The following is a 20,072-nucleotide window of genomic DNA, read 5'->3' on the forward strand; positions in this document are numbered from 1 at the left end:
ACCACAGGTCCCACTCCTCCTTCATGAGAATCCTGAGGTGCTTCCAGAGCTACCCTCCATCAGCCAGGTAGCTCTACAATAGCCACATGTGAGGATGGGTAGAGCTCCGCTCCGGCAATCAACACGTACTATCATCTATTAGAGATTAGGCCAAATCATGGTTTCAAAAAAATGGGGCTGATACACACAGGTCAAGAATCTGATTTAGCGGTGCTACCCTGGTCATTGAAGCATGGGTTGTGTTAGAGGTGGTACTGGGTGGAAGGGTATTTGGAGAGGGCATGGCAGGTAGAGAAAAGTTATGGTGCTATCAACCCCTCCCCTCACAGAGCCTCCTGGTCCTGCCTCTTCCAACTCCTCCATGGAGAGGAGTACGGCTTCAGAGTTCTCTACCCTTTCTGTACCCCAGGCCGTTCACCTTATCTGAACCTCCCTGGTGCAGCAAAGAACCAATGCATCCCCCGTCTAGGCCCACTCCAATGCCAAGACTATCACTGAAGCTTTCTCCCTCTTTTTTCTCCACAGAATCACACGATGACCCAGCACAGCAGTTAGTTCATGTACGCACGGCCTCTTGAGGAGAAGGACTTTTGTGGCACAAAAAGGGAACATGTTTTACTCTTTGCACGAAACTCCCATTGTTAATGTATATTCTTCAGAAGCATTGTATTGTATCATACAACTTGTATTATCAAAACTGTTGGATGTTCATGTGTTGGAACTTTTGAGCACCAGATAGACTCCTTGTATATAAAGTGTTGCACATGTATTATGTTGTCGATGCTAAAATGGTCTTATAAAGACAAGTGGACTTGGGCCCTATTCAGGCAAGATTTTCAAAGTGAACAAAATGGCTTAAGAGAAAATGTTTTCAAGGAAGACAGAACTTAAATGAACTGTTACCATGTGACTGTGGTTGGACTTCCTTTTATGTACACTTAAGCCTAGAATTTCTCTTTTGGTATATCAGTGGTTAAAACCCAAGACTATTTTTTATTGCTGGAGATTCTCATGAACTATGAAGAGACATTCTCACAGAACAAAACCCCACATCTGGATACGGCCCATATATATATTTGTAAGCCTTGCAGTGTGACAGGTAGCCTCGCCATATATGCAATAGTTGTTATGTAGACTGTCAAAAGTTTTTTTTTTTCCTGGCTACATTTGAAGCTTTGAGTGTTCAAGGGTTTCCTTAATGATTTCACACAGCCAAATTCTTGAATCGGTTGAACTAACCTGTATGTTACTGTTCTCAATGTTTACTCTGCAGTCTGAACCTGGAGATTACTGGAATTGTTTTCCAAGAGGAAATAAATTCAGTTTACCATCAACTATGAGTGTATTTGTGTGTTTTCCTTTTCTAGTTAGCCTTACCATTAAAAAAGAAAGCAAGAGAAGAAAATCTAATTGCTTGCACCCTTGGCTATGAAACCCGCTCCCAAGCCATCCCAGACGTAGCCTCAATCATGTTTAACCTTAGCACATGAGGCCAAATGCACCTGGGAGGAGATTCATCATGCAGCTCGGGAAGAAATCAGACCCAGTCTACTTGAACTGTCTTAGATCTACCAGGTCATATTGTACTTGAGGATTCTGACATCACAGATGGATGTGAGGGCTGTTTTCTGCATAATTTGCAGCCCAATTCGCATCCTGCTGTGCAAATCTGAACTCGTGGTGGATGGCTGCAGTTTGAGCGGCTGTTTGGCTCATGTGTACTTAAGAAGCAGCGTTGTTCCTAAGACAAAGTGTGGAGCCTCGAGTCAGAGGGCTGTTAGCTCTGCTCCTGCTGCCAACTCCTGGTGGAGCCTTCTCCAAATGGCTTCATCTCCTGGCCTGGGATCACCCGACTATGGAAGGTAATGGAACTTGGTCATCAGCCTTTCGACAGGGAGGAGATGGCTCTATGAGATGCCTACGACAGCCTACCACAAAATACTGAACAAGAGAAGCCCCTGATTTCAGAGCTTTTTGTGCAATTTTTTTTTTAAAGAAAAGAAGGCTAACAATATGTGCCCGGGACCTTGATAGACATCATTAGTCTGAGTAGTGTAAATATAAACTCACGGAGAGCATTCACGGCATCGTGCTTAAAATGGTTACCACACTCTGAGTCCCTTGGCTTCTTTTAAACTCTGAAGATCTCAAGCAAATAGCAATAATTGCCGCAGAACTTTGAGGTAAGAAAAATGCTACCTGGACTGATGGATGTGTGATCCCTTGTCACCATTGGACCAGCCTGTGAAAGCCATGTACGTCTCCAGCACCGCAAGGCAGGGCTACGGCTCCATGCTTCTAAAACTTTTAGCCTCCTTGACATTCCCTGACAGGACTTGCTTATTACATTCTGGTGTGCTGGACATGACCCTGGGAGCCTTCGATTCAGTCAGGCTCAAGCCTGGACTTCCTTAAGGATTTCTGGGTAACGCTGGTTGCAGACCACACTTGGAGAACCACTGCCCTACCTCATTTACAAGTCATGGAATGAACAAAGTGTGAATAACCAAGCACGTAATATTACTTGTTGTTTTCAATAAAAATTCTTAAAAATCTTTTGTCAAATTTTAATATCATTTATGAACAAGTATTTTGTAGTGATTAAGGCATGCACATCTGCTATGATGTTTCCTGTGAGTGTGTGTTTAGCTTTTTAATTCAAGGAAAACCTACACCTATACCTTTCACAATGGATTGCCACCATGCTATTTAATTAAAAAGCTTTTCACTGGCTACATAAATAATGAAGTATGCTTAGAATATGCAAGTGCATCCATAATTAAAATACTCAGCTATATTTTTTAAAAAACTAAGATCTCTAGCCTCTTTAGGATTTTGCACTTATGATGAAATAGCCACCCTTAATAGTGATTTTTTAAAAAGCTTTACATTTTTTTGTTATTAACGAGAGGGTTATATATTTATAAAGGGAAGCTGTTGGTTTATGGGAAGCAGGTGATGTATTATCCCTGGATTAGATCCTAAGTTGCCCTTAATATCATTGCCTTTAGAGACCTCTCAGGTTTGTGGCAAACACCAGGGTGGAATTCTCAGGAAGCAAGAGAGAAGGGCTGGCCATGTGGCTGCCTCATCACAGACATGCCTCAGTCTCCCCTGAGACACAGTTGGGAAGTCAGACATGTTGGCCACATGTGGTCATGTGGACCAGTGTGGTTTATGCCACATTAATTGGCACAAAAGGTATAGTGCACCTTCTATCTGGTAGACCCTTCTTCCTTGTAATCAGCCAGCCTCCTTTGGATGATAAATACTAAACAGTGCTCAGACAATCACTTCCAGCCAGCGTTGATAAGTTATCTCCTTTCTATTCTTCCTTATTCCATGAGGCTGGAATACAACATGAAGATTAATAAGAGTACCGGTGTGTGCGTTACTTTTATATAGCTATGATCAAATGGCCGATATAAAGACCTAAGCAAAAAAAAATGGATTTGAGCTCTTGGTTTCAGAAAGAGCTTGCTTTGTGTCCATTTGGTCTCCTGTGTTTAGACAGGCTATTGCCATGGATGGGGTGAATAGCAGCGTGGAGCTGTACACTTCCTGGCTGACCAGGAAACAGAACGAGACTAGAAGTAGCCATGGCTACTATGCATCCAAGAACCTGCCTCCAATGACATCCAACCTCCCAAAGCAGTACCATCCGCTGGGGACCAAGCGTCTATGGTCCCCAGGAATCTATGGGTGACATTTCACACTCCAGCCATGACAGCTAGCGTTATAGGAAAGCTGAGGGGAGAGTACGGATGAAGTCGTGCCTGGTTTATGCTTCCGTTTTGCTTCTGAGGCCATTTCAGCAATGACCTGGAGCTTCCTGGCACCAAAGGGGGAAAATAACCTGAATAAAAGGAATGCATTGTTTCTCAAGAGAAAACGTTTTCCTAGTACTTAATTCTAAAAGAGATTTCTCAAAGGCTTTAGATCTGGGTAGGGGGCCAATATAATGGCCCTGTGTGTCACCCTAATTCTGTGACAGAAGGCAATGGGGTTTGTGTGGAAGAGAGCTGCTGCTGTGAGAAACCAGGATGTGCATACTTGTCCTCAAGTACACAAGACGGGTACAGGACAAAGCATGACCTGCCCCAGCGTCAGTCATTGCTAGGTTATGAAGCTGCTCTAATGGAGAAGGCCCTGTGGTTTCTGCTCCCCCACCCCTGGGGTCTCTACCTGCTTTAACTTTGGAACCACAAGGGACGTGTCAACAAGTCTACTGTTGGAGTCCCGTCCCTGAAATTCAAGCTGGGCATCAGAGGCATCCACGGTGACTCCAGGAGTCAAGTGTGAGAACAACTTCCAAGCATAGAACCTCAGGAGAGTGAGCTGACCTCAGGACTAGAACTTGGACAACTTATGCTAGGAGTAGACGTGAGGAATGGGGCACACGTGCCCTTCACTTGGTGTCACCTTTCACAACTGAGCATCTTAACAATTATTTTAACCCTCAAGTACTGTAGCAGCTAGGGAAGGACTGACTCAGGAGTCCATCATTCTTATATTGGTCCAGAGTTTACTAATTTGGCCAGTGAGATCTTGTCCCCTGAGATCACTGACAGCCTGGGAAGTCCTGTCCAACTCAGGGAGATGGAACTCCTGGTACCAGATTGTTCATGTCTCCAGAGTCACCAGCAGCCGTGGTGGTTATGTGCCATGTTCTAGTTTCCAAATATTGGCAATCCGTTCTGCTTCTTATAATTCAAATTATATTAACCCCCACATGTTGACAATATGATATACACTGCAGGCCAGGTTGCTAGCTTCGCCCTCTGGAATTATTAGCCTTTTTCCTAAGTCTTACTCCTCCTCTCTTTAGACAGTAATATGAGTTGTACATGTTAACATTCCGTATGATGCTGGGTTTGTAGTTTTTATATGCAAATTTGAAGTTGCCGTGTGACCTTCATCCTCGTCACGCGTAAGTGTGAGCAGTAGTTAACTAGATGCGTGTTGTGTCTAACCTGCTTCCAGCCCTCGACAGGGAGACTTCAAATGGTAAATGATAACAGAAGTTAAGATTGTCTGGTGCAAGTCAAATAATTGGAGGCCCATTTGTGAATCTTTGGAAATCATACAAATGGGTGATAGGGTCAAAGTTCTACCTTGATTCCTGATAAATATAATGGGTGTGTCAGCCCAGATGGACTGTCACGTCACAATCTCTAAGCCTGCCTTCTCAGAGCAGTCCTGAGCCTGTTTCAGAACTGGACTAAGGAATCCAGGGAACCCTCAACTTCTACTCCACAGAGTGTGACAGCCTTGACGTTGTGTCTGTTTATGGCTGTTGGGCACAGCGTAGCAGAACCCTTGAGAAGGGAAGTTTAGAAATCCAGATCCCATTACAGAACACCTGCAAACCCTCCTCCATTTAGCACAAGCAGCCCAAAGCCTCTTACCTCCTCCCTCGCCAGGAGGAAGTTCCCACTACAGGCACTAAAAACAAGAACTCAAGGAAGAGGGATGAGTCTAGATAAAAAGGAGCCAGCAGGAGTCTCTGGCAGTGGCCAAAGCACAGCTCTGGTAAGCACCGCATTTCTGGGTGAGAGCCTCAGAGGCAGGAGTAGCCTGGACCACCGCTCCAGATTCCTCTGTAATGAAGTCAGCTGTCAACTCCTTAGGGGGAAAAGCACAGAGCCCCTTTATTTCCAAGCAGGTGTTGCAGCATATTAAAGGTTGCATTCCATCTTGCGCTCACATCCTGAATGAGCCAGTTTGCAGGCAAGCTCAGTTCTTTCTGCAAAGAGAGAAACTTGGCAATGATGGAGGCTGAATACTTAAATGGCAATCAACTTCTGGCTCGTATCAATTAATTCCTTCATGGACTTCTGCCTAAGTATAGCATCTTGAATTCCCAGCTGTGGAAACTATGAAAAACCACCCGAGCAACGCATGCCACCATCTCGGAAAAGCCACACCAGTGAAAGGTGGGCAAGCCACCTCTGGGTACCCATGAATACTGATGTGTCTTTAGTTCACCTGTGTTGTACAGAACAGTGTATATACTCATTCCTCTGGATGGGAAATACATCAAGAAAACTTCTAGTAAGTTTATGTGAAATCTCTCAGAAGCCTTATCTTGGTTCTGAAATTTGCAGATCCAAGCAGAATGTGAGGCTCAGAAATGAGTAGAAAATATCTCCTCACTTAGGAATCAGAGAAACCTGTGGAAAATAGTTTTCATCTTGAGAGATCTACCAGAGACACCCCTGCATCTAAGTTCTGTGATCTAGGAGCACTTTAATCAGGAGCCATCGCAGGCTGAGGGTGAGTATGCACATTGCCCCTGAGAGCTGCCAGTTCTTCACTTCATCTGGCACCTGCAGACAGTGCAATCCAGACCACACCATCTACACTGGGAATGAGAATGGTCAGATGCATCATAACTCAGGTAAGCTCTCCACAACTAATGTTCTAATAGTGGGACTCGCTAGAGGGAGCAACCAATGGAAGTCAAGGTCACATAGCAGAGCCCCTAGCTTGTCATCCTGCCCCTGCCAATGAGCTGACTCTGCAGTCCTTGCCTGAATCAGAAGAATAGCATTCCCTCCCGCAGAAGGCCAAACTTTTGATTTTCTAAGAGTCGCATCTGTTACATCCTGTTAGAGGTGGGAGCCTTCTAGTTTATTTAAGCGTCATGGAATGATGATGGGATGGTGCATTTGGTAAGGCACATGCATGACTAGAATTTGATCCCCAGAAACAAAGTAAAGGAGTCACATGGCCATGCACACACTGGTAATCCCAAAGCTACAGAAGTGGAAATGAGAAATCCCTACTGATCTCTAGCCAGCTAGCCGAATCGGTGAGTTCAAGGCCAGGGAGGGATCCTTTCTCAAAAAAGCAAGGTGGGTGGCACCTGAGGATTCTGAGAGTGACCCTGGGATCCTGTACACATGCACATATGTGTGTATATGCACATATGCACATATATGCACACATGCACAGATAGAAACTTTAGAAAAAGATAAACACCATGACTACTTTAATTAGCTTAAATGGAACTCTAAAATTAAGTTCTTTGCTCTCACTGGAGGGACACTTCAATTGCTCAAGTATCAAAATGACATCCATAACTCCATTGTGCCCACACAGACTCCTGTTGGGCAGTTGGACAGTTCTAATCTACCCCTCCTACCTTCGTCCCTTCAGTGTATAAAAGGCCTCTTCATCTAGGTCACTCTTCCTCTGTCTGAGTATCTTTCTCTTATCTTCAGCTTTCATTATGTATTTGTGTATTTAAATGTATGCACATTTACACAACACACACAATATATATACACATATATATATATACACAAACACATATATATACACACACATATATATGTATATGTATACACACACACACACACACACACACATCCATCCCCATATCCTTTCAGAACTTTTTTTTCCACTTGATTTTCTTCCAAATTTCTCAGGTTGTGGTCTGTCTCCACTTCCTCCCTTCCTGACTGCTGCCCCTCCTGCAGTCTGATGTTCTTTAGTTCATCAATATCCTTTTACTGAGAGTGTGTTTCCACTTGTGATGGCCCCAGCAACCAGGCATTCTTGGTCATTTTGTTTATTAGTTGATACTTCTGCCCTCATCCTCCTGCCTGGCTCTGGGATTCTGGCTTGAAAACACTCTTTTTCCAGGTCTTTCACATACATTAACTCTTCACTTCCTGGCTTCTAGCCTTGCTCTATTCCAGCCTATATGTGGCCATCATTTAATTCACATAAATGTATCTTACATCGTTTTCTCATTCAGGAAGTACCTAAGGTTCCTGATGTAATATAATGAAAGAAAAAGATCCAATTGAAAGTTTTCTACTTGCTAGTCATGTATACCAAATCCCTTCTCCTCTGACTTCTCCCATCTTTAGTTTGAGGGATAGGTAGGTAAACTTGCAAGATACCATAGCATTTTTTTCTAGTATTTTATCAAGGGCTAGAAATACTTGAAACATAATAGATGTTTTTACTCCAGACTCGCTTCAGGCCAGTTCTGGAGTCACTGCCTTTCTTCACTGATCTTCAAGCCACCCACACTCCTCTGTGTCGCTCATTTCTAATCTTTCCTAAATATACACTCCTTACCAAATTGCCTGCCTTGAGAACCTTAAATAATATTTTTATTTACCACAAGAAGTTGAATATTTCTTTGACTTTCTGGAGGAAAAGCTTAATTGCTGGCTTAGTTACTTTCCTATCACTGTGATAAAACATCATGGCCAAGGCAACGAGTTCATTCTCCCTTACAGTTCCAGAGAGAGAATCCACAATAGTGTGGGAGGGGGGCATGGCCAAAGGCAGCCAGAACAGGTAACAGAGGGTGCATCTCCAACCACAAGCAGAAAGCAGACGAAGCAAACGAAAGTGAGGCTAAGCTGTGAACTCTCCAAGTTCACCCTGCAGTGATAGCCTTCCTTCAACAAGTCTGCACCTACCCTTCCGTTCCCCAGACAGGAACAGCAGCCAGGAACCAAGTGCTCAGATGCCTGGACTGTGAGGGACATTCCTCTTTCAATACACCATGCTTGCCCTGCTCAATGTTCCCAGCCTGGAAGTTCACCCAGCCTCAACCTGCTTTTCACTATTCCCACATATCTGCTCTCATTGTTTCTTCACCCTCCCCTCTTACCTCAGTTCTGTCCTGTTTTAGGGCCCCAGATTAACCTTCTCTTCCTCCATAAAGTTCCTGCTAAGCTGCCTTGGAAACTAAAAATCAAGTTATTTTTCTTCCTATCTGAACTGTTTTTCTTTAAAGGATACAAGAGATCTCTCTGTGCGGTCCTCCCTCCTCTCACTGTTTGTTTGTGTGATTGCTTGGTTTGGATCAATAGGATCTCACAGACCCCAGACCCCAGAAACATGATATATAATTGAGGAAGACCTTAAGCTTCTAAGCGTCCCCCTCCTGAGTGTGCCACCATGACTTGTCTGTACAGCACTGAAGATCAAAATTGGAACCTGTGCACACTGGTTAGGCACTCTGCCAACTCAACCGCATCTCAACGCTCTCTGTGTCTTCACCCACTTTTGGGGTTTCCACCTCACAGGAGTGCAATAAAACATCAATGAGTTCATATTTTAGCTTATCATCCTAGGTTCACTCAAGTTCAACATACAAAGGCTATGGTGCCTCTCCAGTCCAGGTCCAAATGACAGAGAAGTACTTCTCCATCCTCTGCCAAGTACGAAGGTCAGGGTTTGAGTCCTGTGCTGTGTCTTGTGCTGATGGTTGATCATATATAAAAACATAGGTGTGTTTTTACCCTAATGATCACATATCCCTGACTAGGTCCTCTGTCCTACACCATGACATGAATCAGAGCATATTCTAATAGTTACAGAGAAGATTAAAGATCATTTTTTATATCATTTCATTTTCAACCTCAAGTTAAAAATCATTAAGTCAACACATGTTAAGTCAGGGATCCTATGGACAGTGCCCTGGAAATTTAGTCTCTGCCTTTTCTCTGGGTCTACTAGTTGCCCTTGATCTCCTGAAAGTGAAGAAGCCATCTGAGTCAGCACAGATAATTAGCCTTAATACCATAGAGCAGCATATTCAAAATGCCTTCCTCTTTGGTCCACTAGACACCAATGATTTCATCTAGCAAGTTTAGTACCAAAATTCTGCAATGACCCCCTCCATGATCAGCAGCTGGCTGTAGGACTGAAAATATCGTGGTCCACAGCAGACAGAACACTGTTTCTTCTACCACCAATGGGATCTTGTGGTAGACAGGATCAGGCTGCCCAGATTCAATATTCAGCACAGAGATTAAAACAACATTCAAAACCAAGTCTGCAGAAGTGCTGGATACTTATGTAAATCCAGGCGTTGTTAGCCCATTCCTTTCTCAAAGCAACAAAGATGTTGGCTGTGATTGCAGATAATAAGAGCTTTCCTTCTGATGAAATGAGAGTATGGTGAACAGCACACAGTATATTCCCATGACAAATATATTTACACTCAACTCAGAACATGGAGAGAAAAGAAAATGTCAATAGTTGACAGCTTCTTGGCCTATGGGGTATAATCCAGGAGCATAATAAATTCATTTAAGCTTGGTGTTGAATAAATGCATGTTACGGCCATGCATTTTTTTGGCCTTTCCCTCGACACATTGTTTGAATACAATGTCACGTTTCTCTTCGTGTTACCTGATCCTTGGGCTGCTGTCAGTGGAGACATGGTCCAAGCTAATCTTTTGGGTCAAATCTGCAGTAATTTCCCCAAAGATGGAAACAAGAAAGGGACACCACAAAAAAAAAATCTTATTGCCCAAATGTTGGCACATTGACTATTTCACATTTAGAATCTAGACCTCACAAATGCCGGCTGATAGGACGCTGCAGAGACCAAAAGCAAGATGCATTGCCATAGAAGATCTTAATCACACTGATAAACAGATAATCAGAGCCAAGGGAAAGTAAACCACGTAAAAGGACACCTCAGTTTAGAAGCTAGATACGTACTTCTCCCTGCCAGTATATTTCTCATCTTGTACAAATTGGATGTGAAGATAACGCCCCTCCCTGGCAGACCTTAGAAGCTATCAAACATTTCAGGCTTTGTGTGTGAAAGCATGACATATTGGTTAAGACTCAAAATAGCATGTTGCTGGTAGAGTTCAAGTGTGTAAGAAATACTACACCCCACTGTTTTCATAAGCTCTGGAGTTCCATTGAGTTGAGACAGATGGTAGCAGGCAAAGACGCAATCTTACCATCAAAAGCTAAAATATGTCAAAAATATGTTAGCAAGCAAAATAGAGCAGATCACTTGCTTCACATGTCGCGACAGCTTGCAAAACATGTTAGGGTATTGAGGCTCTGGTTATGTAAATAGAAAGAACAGTAAGCAGAATGGCAGCAAATGGCAGGAAAGTGTGTGTATTAATTGTCCCTTCTCTGTATTCTGGGTACCAGAGACAAACATGTAACCACAAGGATCCCCAGATGAACATCAGGAGGTGGCCAGAATCACCCGCAAGGATGTTTTCCTTCCATGAGCAATGAGTTTCTTAGTGCTGGATAAGCTGTTTAACTAAATTACAGAAGGCATTCCAGCCTCCCAGAGGGAGCTGTAAGGATTCCGCTGAGAATCATCATGCCAGTTAACTCAAGAAAGAAGAGGTGGGTGTCACTTCAAGACAAGACACACCCAGAGCTTTCTGTATACATCAGTCCAAGTTCAAAGAGCATTCTCTGACCACAGGTCTTCTTTTTGTCTGACCTAAGTTGATTTCTTTCTTCTGATTAGAGTAGTGGGGAGTGAAGGCTGTGTTACTCATGACAGGGCTGAGAAATGGAGGTACTGAATTTTGAGCATCTTCTACGGATCAGACTGTGATCTGACTTTTTCCTCCATCTTCTGCAGCCAGGGAATGCATGAGTGGGTAAAAGATGACCCCTGTCCTAGGTTCCTCACCTCTCACAATGTTCTACGCCAGTGCTCTAAACACTTCCCCACGTTCAGCTCCAACTCTCAATTGCTGTAAGGATTGTCCTCAAGAAAGACTGGAGGACACTGCTTTCTGGAAATGCTTTAATAGCTACATGGGCCAAGGATAAGGTAATGAAGAGAATCTGCCTATGAGACCAGGCCCAACACTGTAGAGAGGGGCCAGAGTAGGTAGTAACACTAGTTGGGCAGCTACCATGTGAAACTAGCAAATATTTTTCTTATTCCATTTGTCACTTTCTTCTTTATTTGTTGTTTCTTCTTCTTCTTCTTCTTCTTCTTCTTCTTCTTCTTCTTCTTCTTCTTCTTCTTCTTCTTCTTCTTCTTCTTCTTCTTCTTCTTCTTCTTCTTCTTCTTCTTCGTTCTCCTCGTCCTCGTCCTTGTCCTCGTCCTCGTCCTCTTCTTCGTCTACAGAAAATGTTGCCCTTTTTAGTATGGAGTACAGTCTGATTTTAAACCCACTCAGTAGTTCATACCAGCTGTGCACACTTCATGATGATCATCTTGGCTTAGCCTCCAGAGTGCTGAGATTATCCCTGGATCAAATGAGAAAATCTGATGTGACGGTTTGGTTTAGTAAGGTGTGGAGAGGTGTGTGAGTCATCGAGAGTTGTGAAAACTAAACTTTTTTACCCTTTATGAAATTTCAAGTCACAGTGCATTGCTCACTACTGTTGATACAGGAGATTCTCAATTTCTTAATTGTACATAAAATTACTAATTAAGTTATTTTACTTAAATTCTTAATAAAATGAAATTAAAATTCTTTAATTGTTCAGGAAGAAGTCTTAGATTCTTCATGGAAAGTTTCACCAGGGTATTTCTGGTCTTACGCATGGAGAAAACATATAGCTCTGGGAGCTGGAGAATACAAGATTGGATGGTAACTCAACCCCACAGCCACAGGCACTCCAGGAAGACAGTTCTGAGAAGGGGGTGTCTGGAGCAAGGAGTCCAGAGGCAGAAAAGGCTCACTCTCCTAGAGAGGATGTGCAGTGCTGACTGCCTGGGTGTCAGATGGATGCCGACCTCACCTGCCCACCACCCTGTCCATCTCCACAGTCGTCTTCAGTCTGGCAAAATCACATTCTGCCAATGCCAATGCCGTGTGCATTACTGCAGTAACAGTGTGGCTTTCTCTGACTTCACTGTTTGTCCCCGGAGACTTTATCCCAAGAGGCTTCACAAAGGAACTTCTGCCTAATGAACTTGGAACTGCATAATCTCATGGAACTTTGAGACATTCTGTTGCTAAGTGGACAAATAATAAAAATTGTGTACAAACTTGTACACACTGCATGTGCATCTCCCTAAATCCACACAACTGTTACCTGATATCAAAATGGTAAAACAACTTTGTCAGGTTCTTGAAGGGAAGAGGAATTATGACTCAGAGTCAAAGATCATATGATGGAAAAATTAGAACAATTTGTTTTTATGAGCCATGTATTTTATTTATCACTTAAAACTTAATGAGATGACTCGGTAGACAGAGGGGTTTGCCGCCAAGCCTGAGGACCTGAGTTCAATCCCCCAGACCCTATATGGTAGAATGGAAGAAAAGACCCATGTATATTTCCTCTGACTTCCACTCAAGTACTGTGTGTATGTAAACACACACAGAGAGAGAGAGAGAGAGAGAGAGAGAGAGAGAGAGAGGAGAGAGGGAGGAGAGAGAAAAGAGAGAGGGGGAGGGAGGGAGGAAGAGAGATTACCACCACACTAATAAATGTGAATTAAAAATAATCTAAAAGGAACAAGTAGAATTGTTTCTTTATACATCGACTATCAGTATTTATTTATTTAGTCAGTTAGTTGTCTGAACTGGGTCCATTTTTTTTATTCAATATATTCTTTATTTACATTTCAAATTATATCCCTTTTCCTGATTCCCCCTCCCTGAAAGTCCCATAAGCCCTCTTCCCTCCCCCTGTCTCCCAATCACCCCTTCCCGTTTCCCTGTCCTGGTATTCCCCTACACTGCTGCATTGAGCCTTTCCAGGACCAGGGCCTCTCCTTCCTTCTTCTTGGGCATCATTTGATATTATGAATTGTTTCTTGGGTATTCGGAGCTTCTGGGCTAATATCCGCTTATCAGTGAGTGCATACCATGTGTGTTCTTTTGTGATTGGGTCGCCTCACTCAGGATGACATTCTCCAGTTCCACCCACTTGCTTAAGAATTTCATGAATTCATTGTTTTTAATTGGTGAGTAGTATTCCATAGTGTAAATGTACCACATTTTCTGTATCCTTTCCTCCGCTGAGGGACATCTGGGTTCTTTCCAGCTTCTGGCTATTGATCTTCACCAACCCTACATCTGACAGAGGGCTAATATCCAAGATATACAAAGAACTCAAGACGGTAGACTCCAGAGAGCCAAATAACTCTACTAAAAAATGGGTACAGAGCTAAAAAAAGAATTTTCACTTGAGGAATATCGAATGGCTGAGAAGCACTTAAAGAAATGTTCAACATCCTTAGTCATCAGGGAAATGCAAACCAAAACAACCCTGAGATTTCACCTCACACCAGTCAGAATGACTAAGATCAAAAACTCAGGAGAAAACAGGTGCTGGTGAGGATGTGGAGAAAGATGAACACTCCTCCACTGCTGGTGTGGCTGTAAGATGGTACAACCACTCTGGAAATCAGTCTGGCGGTTCCTCAGAAAACTGGGCATGATACTACTGGAGGACCCTGCTATACCACTCCTGAGCATATACCCAGAGGATTCCCCAGAATGTAACAAGGACACATGCTCCGCTATATTCATAGTAGCCCTATTTTAGACTATCAATATTGATTAATAAACATCCTACTTGGCATTCTCTTGAGAAGAACCAAATAAGACCTCTACAACTGTCATTCTGTGTGTATTGTGGGGGTTGACTCAGGGTGGACTCTTGCTAAGTAAAATATGAAATATGCAATTCATACTTGCTGCTAACTTTGCATCAGGTGAATTCTAACTGACAGAAAGTAATGAATGCAATGAGCTGAAGGGAACACCGTAGTTTACGCAGCCATATGCTTTAGTTATCAATGAGAGTGTAGAGATAATGGTCCCACCTCACAATTCACTTGGTTGTTCTTAAGTGCACATAAGTAGAATTCCTTCCATTGATGGAGCTGATAGAGACAAATCTTTGGGGGACTTTTTATATGAGAAAGGAGGTTCAGAGCAAAGTCATTTCTGAGAGACGTTAAGTGGGGGAGTTGACTGTTAGTGTAACGCTCCTGGGAAGCAATGTGGAGGGTCCTGGGGCCCCATCTGCTTATCTGCAGTGTGCTCTTTGGGCAAGGACCAAGGTTTAAGTGTGTCTCTAAGTTAGAAAAAGGTCACGATCGCATGATGACCATTATGAAGACGAAAGTGATTATGAATAAGAATGTGATACCTCCAATTGGAGCCCAATAATTGTTCATTATTATTCATGAACACAATATTCCTGAAAGTTCCTTCAACCTGGGAGCAACCAAAAGTTCAAAGAGCTATTAAGACTTAATATTTTTCATCAAATTTTGTAGCAGATGCCATGGGCCACACTAGCTTTGCAAAAACTGAGATGTAAGATGGTTATTTTATTCAATAAGTATGGTGGCTGATGAGTCAGGAGACAGAGAAACAGAACAATTCTTCAGATAATTGAGAAGGTGCTATGTGAGTCCAGAGGAGATAGCCATGTGAATCTAAAGTCTGGGGAAGACCTCCTATGTTTGAGGAGAGGGAGAGAGATCACTAAAGGTCAGTAGGCTTCCTAAAGTAGTGAAACCCAGGCAGAAGGAGCTTCTGTGTACTAATTAAGATTAACTTCTATCGTTTTGGTTGGGATTGTTAAAATATTACCCAGTTCATTCCTTCATTTCAGAACCATCAAAGTGGCCTATGTCAAACAAACCTTTAGCATGTGAGGCCTACTTCAGGAGGAACTGCTCCTCCTGGGGCTACCCAAAATTCCCAAGGATGGCCCTCCTAGGAGCACCTTTCGCCTTAGGATCAGCTGGGAGCCTGCATCCACCATCTCCTCTGTTGGACTCTAAGAGTCTATGCATTCTGGGCCATGTTCTACTTTCTCTAATCGCCCTAATACTGTATAGTGCCAAATAAGTCTAGGATTCCCTAAACTAGAAGCCCACTGAAACTATTCAAACCAGTCCTCAAATCAAAATAAAGTTTTGGTTTACATTTTCTCCTCATCCTTCTGCCTGTGGCCAACTCTGTACCCTCCACAGACAGTAGTCCTCTGTAGAATGTTGTACTCTTGATTATGATAACAGTAAGTATAAACATTTCTTATAAAACTAAGAAAATGGCTCAGTTGGGAAAGGTTTGACACACAAACATGGGGCTGAGTTGACATTTCCAACACCCATATAAAATATCTAGCACAGTGGCATGGCTCTGAAAGCCCAGGAGGGAGGCAGACAAGTGGGGCCCTTTAGGCTTCGCTGTCTAGCCAGTCATGCAGAACTGGTGAGCATAGATTCAATGAGAGACCCTGTCTCCAAAAACAAGATAGGGAATGAGCAAAGATATCTGATATCAATAATACATGTATCTGCACAAGTGCACGCAAGGTATATGCATGTACATATATACACACATATACATGTTGTTTCTTTTTAACATTACTTCAGTCTCTTTTGTTTTATTGAGTATGATTTCAACCAAATCTTAAGTACCTTAAATGTGGTATGTCAGTAAAGTGTGAATAAGGATTGAGAGAAAAAAAGAAAACTATCTGATTCTAGGAGAATTGGGGTTCATGAGCAACAGGTCAATAGGACGCTCTTCCCTATCCAAGCCCAGGCTGATCTGCCTGAAGTTAATACTGCTCTAGAGCCTACATACAGGACCAGTCTGCCTCTCAGGATGATGCTCAGAGACAAGAAGAGCACAACAGGGGCTTGCTAGCCCCCACTGTGACCGTACCTGACATAGTCTCTGCCAGTTGCTTTGGAACATACACTTGCCCCACAAGTCTCAAGACCTTAATCTAACTTTCTTTGCTCCAACCCTGGGAACCCTGAAACATTATTAGAAAATCTTTCTAATTAATGGAGTTAGCAAAATATCACTACTCAGGGGACATGAGCCAAATTTTTTACATCTGAATAAAGCTAAGAAATGACTAAATTCTGAATACCCACAGTTAGAGCATAGTCACACTATCACTTCCACTGTACCCAGGGACCACATTGTTCCACCATTTCCTATTTATCTTCTAGGTAGGGACTTACCCAAGACTAGCAAAGTTGATTCACTACAAGAATAGAAGGAGTAAATAATGTTGCAGGATAAGTTCTCCTGTATCCCTTCTTCATGCCTCTGCGTTTTGTAAATATAGACTCTGATGCCTGAGATGACAATAGATGTAGAGGAAAAGATAGCTGCAGTCAGAGCACTGGTTCAAGTACAGAAGATGGCATGATGGCAGAGGCACCGAAGACAGATGTTACAGCAGTGGTCCTGAGGATGGGCATTACAACAGTGGTCCTGAGGATGGACATTACAACAGTGTTCCTGAAGACTGATGTTACAGCAGTGGTCCTGAGGATGGACATTACAACAGTGGTCCTGAAGACATGTTACAGCAGTGGTCCTGAGGATGGACATTACAACAGTGGTCCTGAAGATGGATGTTACAGCAGTGGTCCTGAAAATGGGTCTTACAATGATCCTGAAGATGGGCATTACAACAGTGGTCCTGAAGATGGACATTGCAACAATGGTCCTGAAGATGGGCATTACAACAGTGGTCCTGAAAATGTTTGTTACAATGGTCCTGAAGATGGGCGTTGTAACAGTGGCACTGAAGATGAGATAGCAGCAGGGAGATGTCTTGATGGCTGGGAAGAGGAAAGACTATTGTGCATGGATTAATGCCTCACTATAGGGTTATCTTAGGAGTGGGTTCTATATAAAAGAATTTGGTCTTCATTGTTGTTTTTTCTTTCCTTCCTTTCCTTGCCCTACTCCCTTATCCATCTTTCTTTATCCACTGGGCAAGCGATCACTCACTAAATGCTAGTCTGTGGACCTTGGACCCTCTTGCCCCAGAATCCTAAGAAGGAACGTTATGTTCTTCTAGAAATTACCCAATGTCAGATGTCTGTGGGGAAGCAACATGAACTAATCTGCATTTTGTGCTCTTTCTTCTTGTGTGACTGGAGTGCTGTTTTTGAGATGGGGAGAAGGTAGCACTTATTGGACCTGGTTAACTGGGCCAGAGTCCATCCTAGAAAGTGCATTTAACCCTCTCATGGTGCTTTGTGCTCTGTCCCCTCCAGCCTAGATCGATTCCAGACTCCCTACACTGGGCTGAGGTTGTGTTCTGTGTTCCAACCAGTTTCGCATGACCAATTAGGGGAAGCCAGATGGAGGCTGTGCTTTGGTTTTAGAGTGACTAGGAAACTTATGCAGTGAACAGGTTCAGCCAACCAAAAACAAAGCTGATACTATTTGGTTTTTATTTTTCTTCATTAGCATAAAGTATGATTTCTTTTTTTCACCTGCAAGTTCTGGAACTGGAATACACATTCTACTTATTTGAGTAGCAGAAAACCAAGGAGATTAACCGTGGGCGTGGCCCAGTGTGCCCGTTCTTGTAAATGCACTCCACAATCCATTGTTTTGAACCATCCCAAAGTTACCCGAGACTAGGTACAATTCAGAGAAAGTGACTTTCTCAATAAAGGGATCACCATGGCTTTGTATGCTACCTCCTAAATGGGTCACCAAAAATAAATCCTCTCAAGGCATCGCTGCTGAAGGATAAACGATGTCAGCCTTTCTCCTCAGCAAGGTTGGCTCTCCTCCAGCCAGGTCTGAGTGACCTCAATTACTTACCACAAGTTATCATGGTTCAATAAAATCAGTCTGCAGCTTGGGTGGCTGGGGCTCCGTCCAGGAAGCTGCCGTGCTGCGAGGCACGGGACACAAAGGCTGCTGAACACCATCCAGATCGTATCTGAGCTCCCGGCAAGGAGGAAATGCCACCACCATCTGCCTCTGTTTGTGATGACCTGGGAATAAATAAAAATTAACCTTGGCCCTTGAATGAATCGTGAAGCTTATCAACACTTCCTTCGTGTCTCTAATGACTATTGTGAAACACGTAGACACAATGAATTTTGGAGGGACGGGGCAGCAGGGTCATTGCTCTAAATGGCCCTTTACCAGGCCTGGTGCTTCCTGTCTCCATTGATTGTGGAATGTGCCATCCATGTACTTTGTACTCTGGGTTAGAATGAAGGAAATAAAGAAACCCTGGGTTGTTTTCAACCCATCAGTACTTCAACAAATCATTGGGGAAGAAAGGGGGGGGGAAGGAAAGAAAAATGGAGAAGAGAGCTGGAGAGAGGAAAGTAGTAGAAACTAGTGTCTTCAGGTCAAGGTATTCAGGGATCTGCCTCTGACCCCTACCGAACTGTCAAGCTGATAGACCAGTTCCTGTCCTGGCTTCCTAATGCCTGGTATTTCTTTAATCCTCATCTTAATTTACGATGGATTACAAGTGACACTTTAAAAACCTAAAAAGAAAATACATACATGCCCAGGAAATTCATGCAATGAACTCAAAAGCTGGGACCTGACCCCTAAACGGACTGACTCCAAAATCCACTCTTGTGCAATGAGCCTCCATGGAAACCACTGGACACTAGGGGGAAGTATTATTAGCCATTAACTTTATTTTGATCTAACAAGCTAGTCACTTAGTGAGGCCCTGCAGAAATGGAACAAGGTGGAAACACAGCCTGATTGGGTTAGAGAGGTAGGGGGAGGGGGGCTGGGGAGGGCTGCACAGTCGCAAAGGGAGAAATAGCTCTAGATTGCTGCATGCTAATTTAGCTTTATTGGTTGTGGCTTTCGTTGGACCTCCGAGTGCATGTAGGTTCTCCCCAGAAAAGCACACAGCTGCAGGTGCTTTTGCATTAGATTTTGGATGTGTAATGGGGGAGGGGGAATCTACCACATCCCTCACCCTTGAAAGAATGCACATGTAGGCTACATATGTGAATATTTGTTATTTATATACAAATATAGATATTGTGTGAGGGGTGAGTGTTCACATATATGCGGAGGCGCTTGCCAATGGCCGAACATATGTGTATGGAGGTTAGGAGTCAACTCTCTCTGACCTGAAACTCAGTGACACAGCTAGACCAGCCAGCCACCAACCAGTCCTGCCTTGCCATCTCTAGCATTAAAAGCACACACCAGCACATCCAGCTAGTGTGTATGTGTGTGTGGGTCTTGGGGATCAAACTCAGGCCCTCGCCCATGTGTGTCAAGCACTTTCCTAACTGTGATACCTCCACAACTCTTGAGATATGTTTTTTTCCTAGGGTTGTTTTTGGGCTGGAGCCTGGTTGAGTCAGGCACAGTTTTCATAGTCTACTCACCAGGGAGAAAACGCAAAGGAAACGCTATTTCCATCAGACAGCACAAAGGCCAGGGCTCTGGAAGCAGTAGGTGAGCATTGGAAGGCTCCCTCCGCAGTCAAACTCAGGAGGAGCACAGTACCCCTGGGGTTCTCAAAGCTAAACCTGACACTCATTTTCTCTTTCAAATGATGATTCTAAATAAATATGTGTG

The 20,072-nt window shown here is 43.3% G+C and overlaps 1 protein-coding gene across 3 annotated transcripts in view; it reads left to right on the forward strand.

Annotated features, from left to right (window-relative positions):
* The window catches only part of Znf521 (zinc finger protein 521), a 287,886-nt gene extending 286,552 nt beyond the window's left edge, over positions 1 to 1,334 (forward strand). For all 3 annotated transcript variants that reach the window (XM_052155602.1, XM_052155600.1, XM_052155601.1), the window contains one exon: positions 526 to 1,334. In XM_052155602.1, the coding sequence (XP_052011562.1) occupies positions 526 to 555 (30 nt within the window). In that variant the 3' untranslated portion in view covers positions 556 to 1,334. The remainder of the gene's footprint in view (positions 1 to 525) is intronic.
* The last annotated feature ends 18,738 nt before the right edge of the window (positions 1,335 to 20,072 follow it).

Source organism: Apodemus sylvaticus, chromosome 13, assembly GCF_947179515.1.
Source record: "Apodemus sylvaticus chromosome 13, mApoSyl1.1, whole genome shotgun sequence".
Lineage (NCBI taxonomy): Eukaryota > Metazoa > Chordata > Mammalia > Rodentia > Muridae > Apodemus > Apodemus sylvaticus.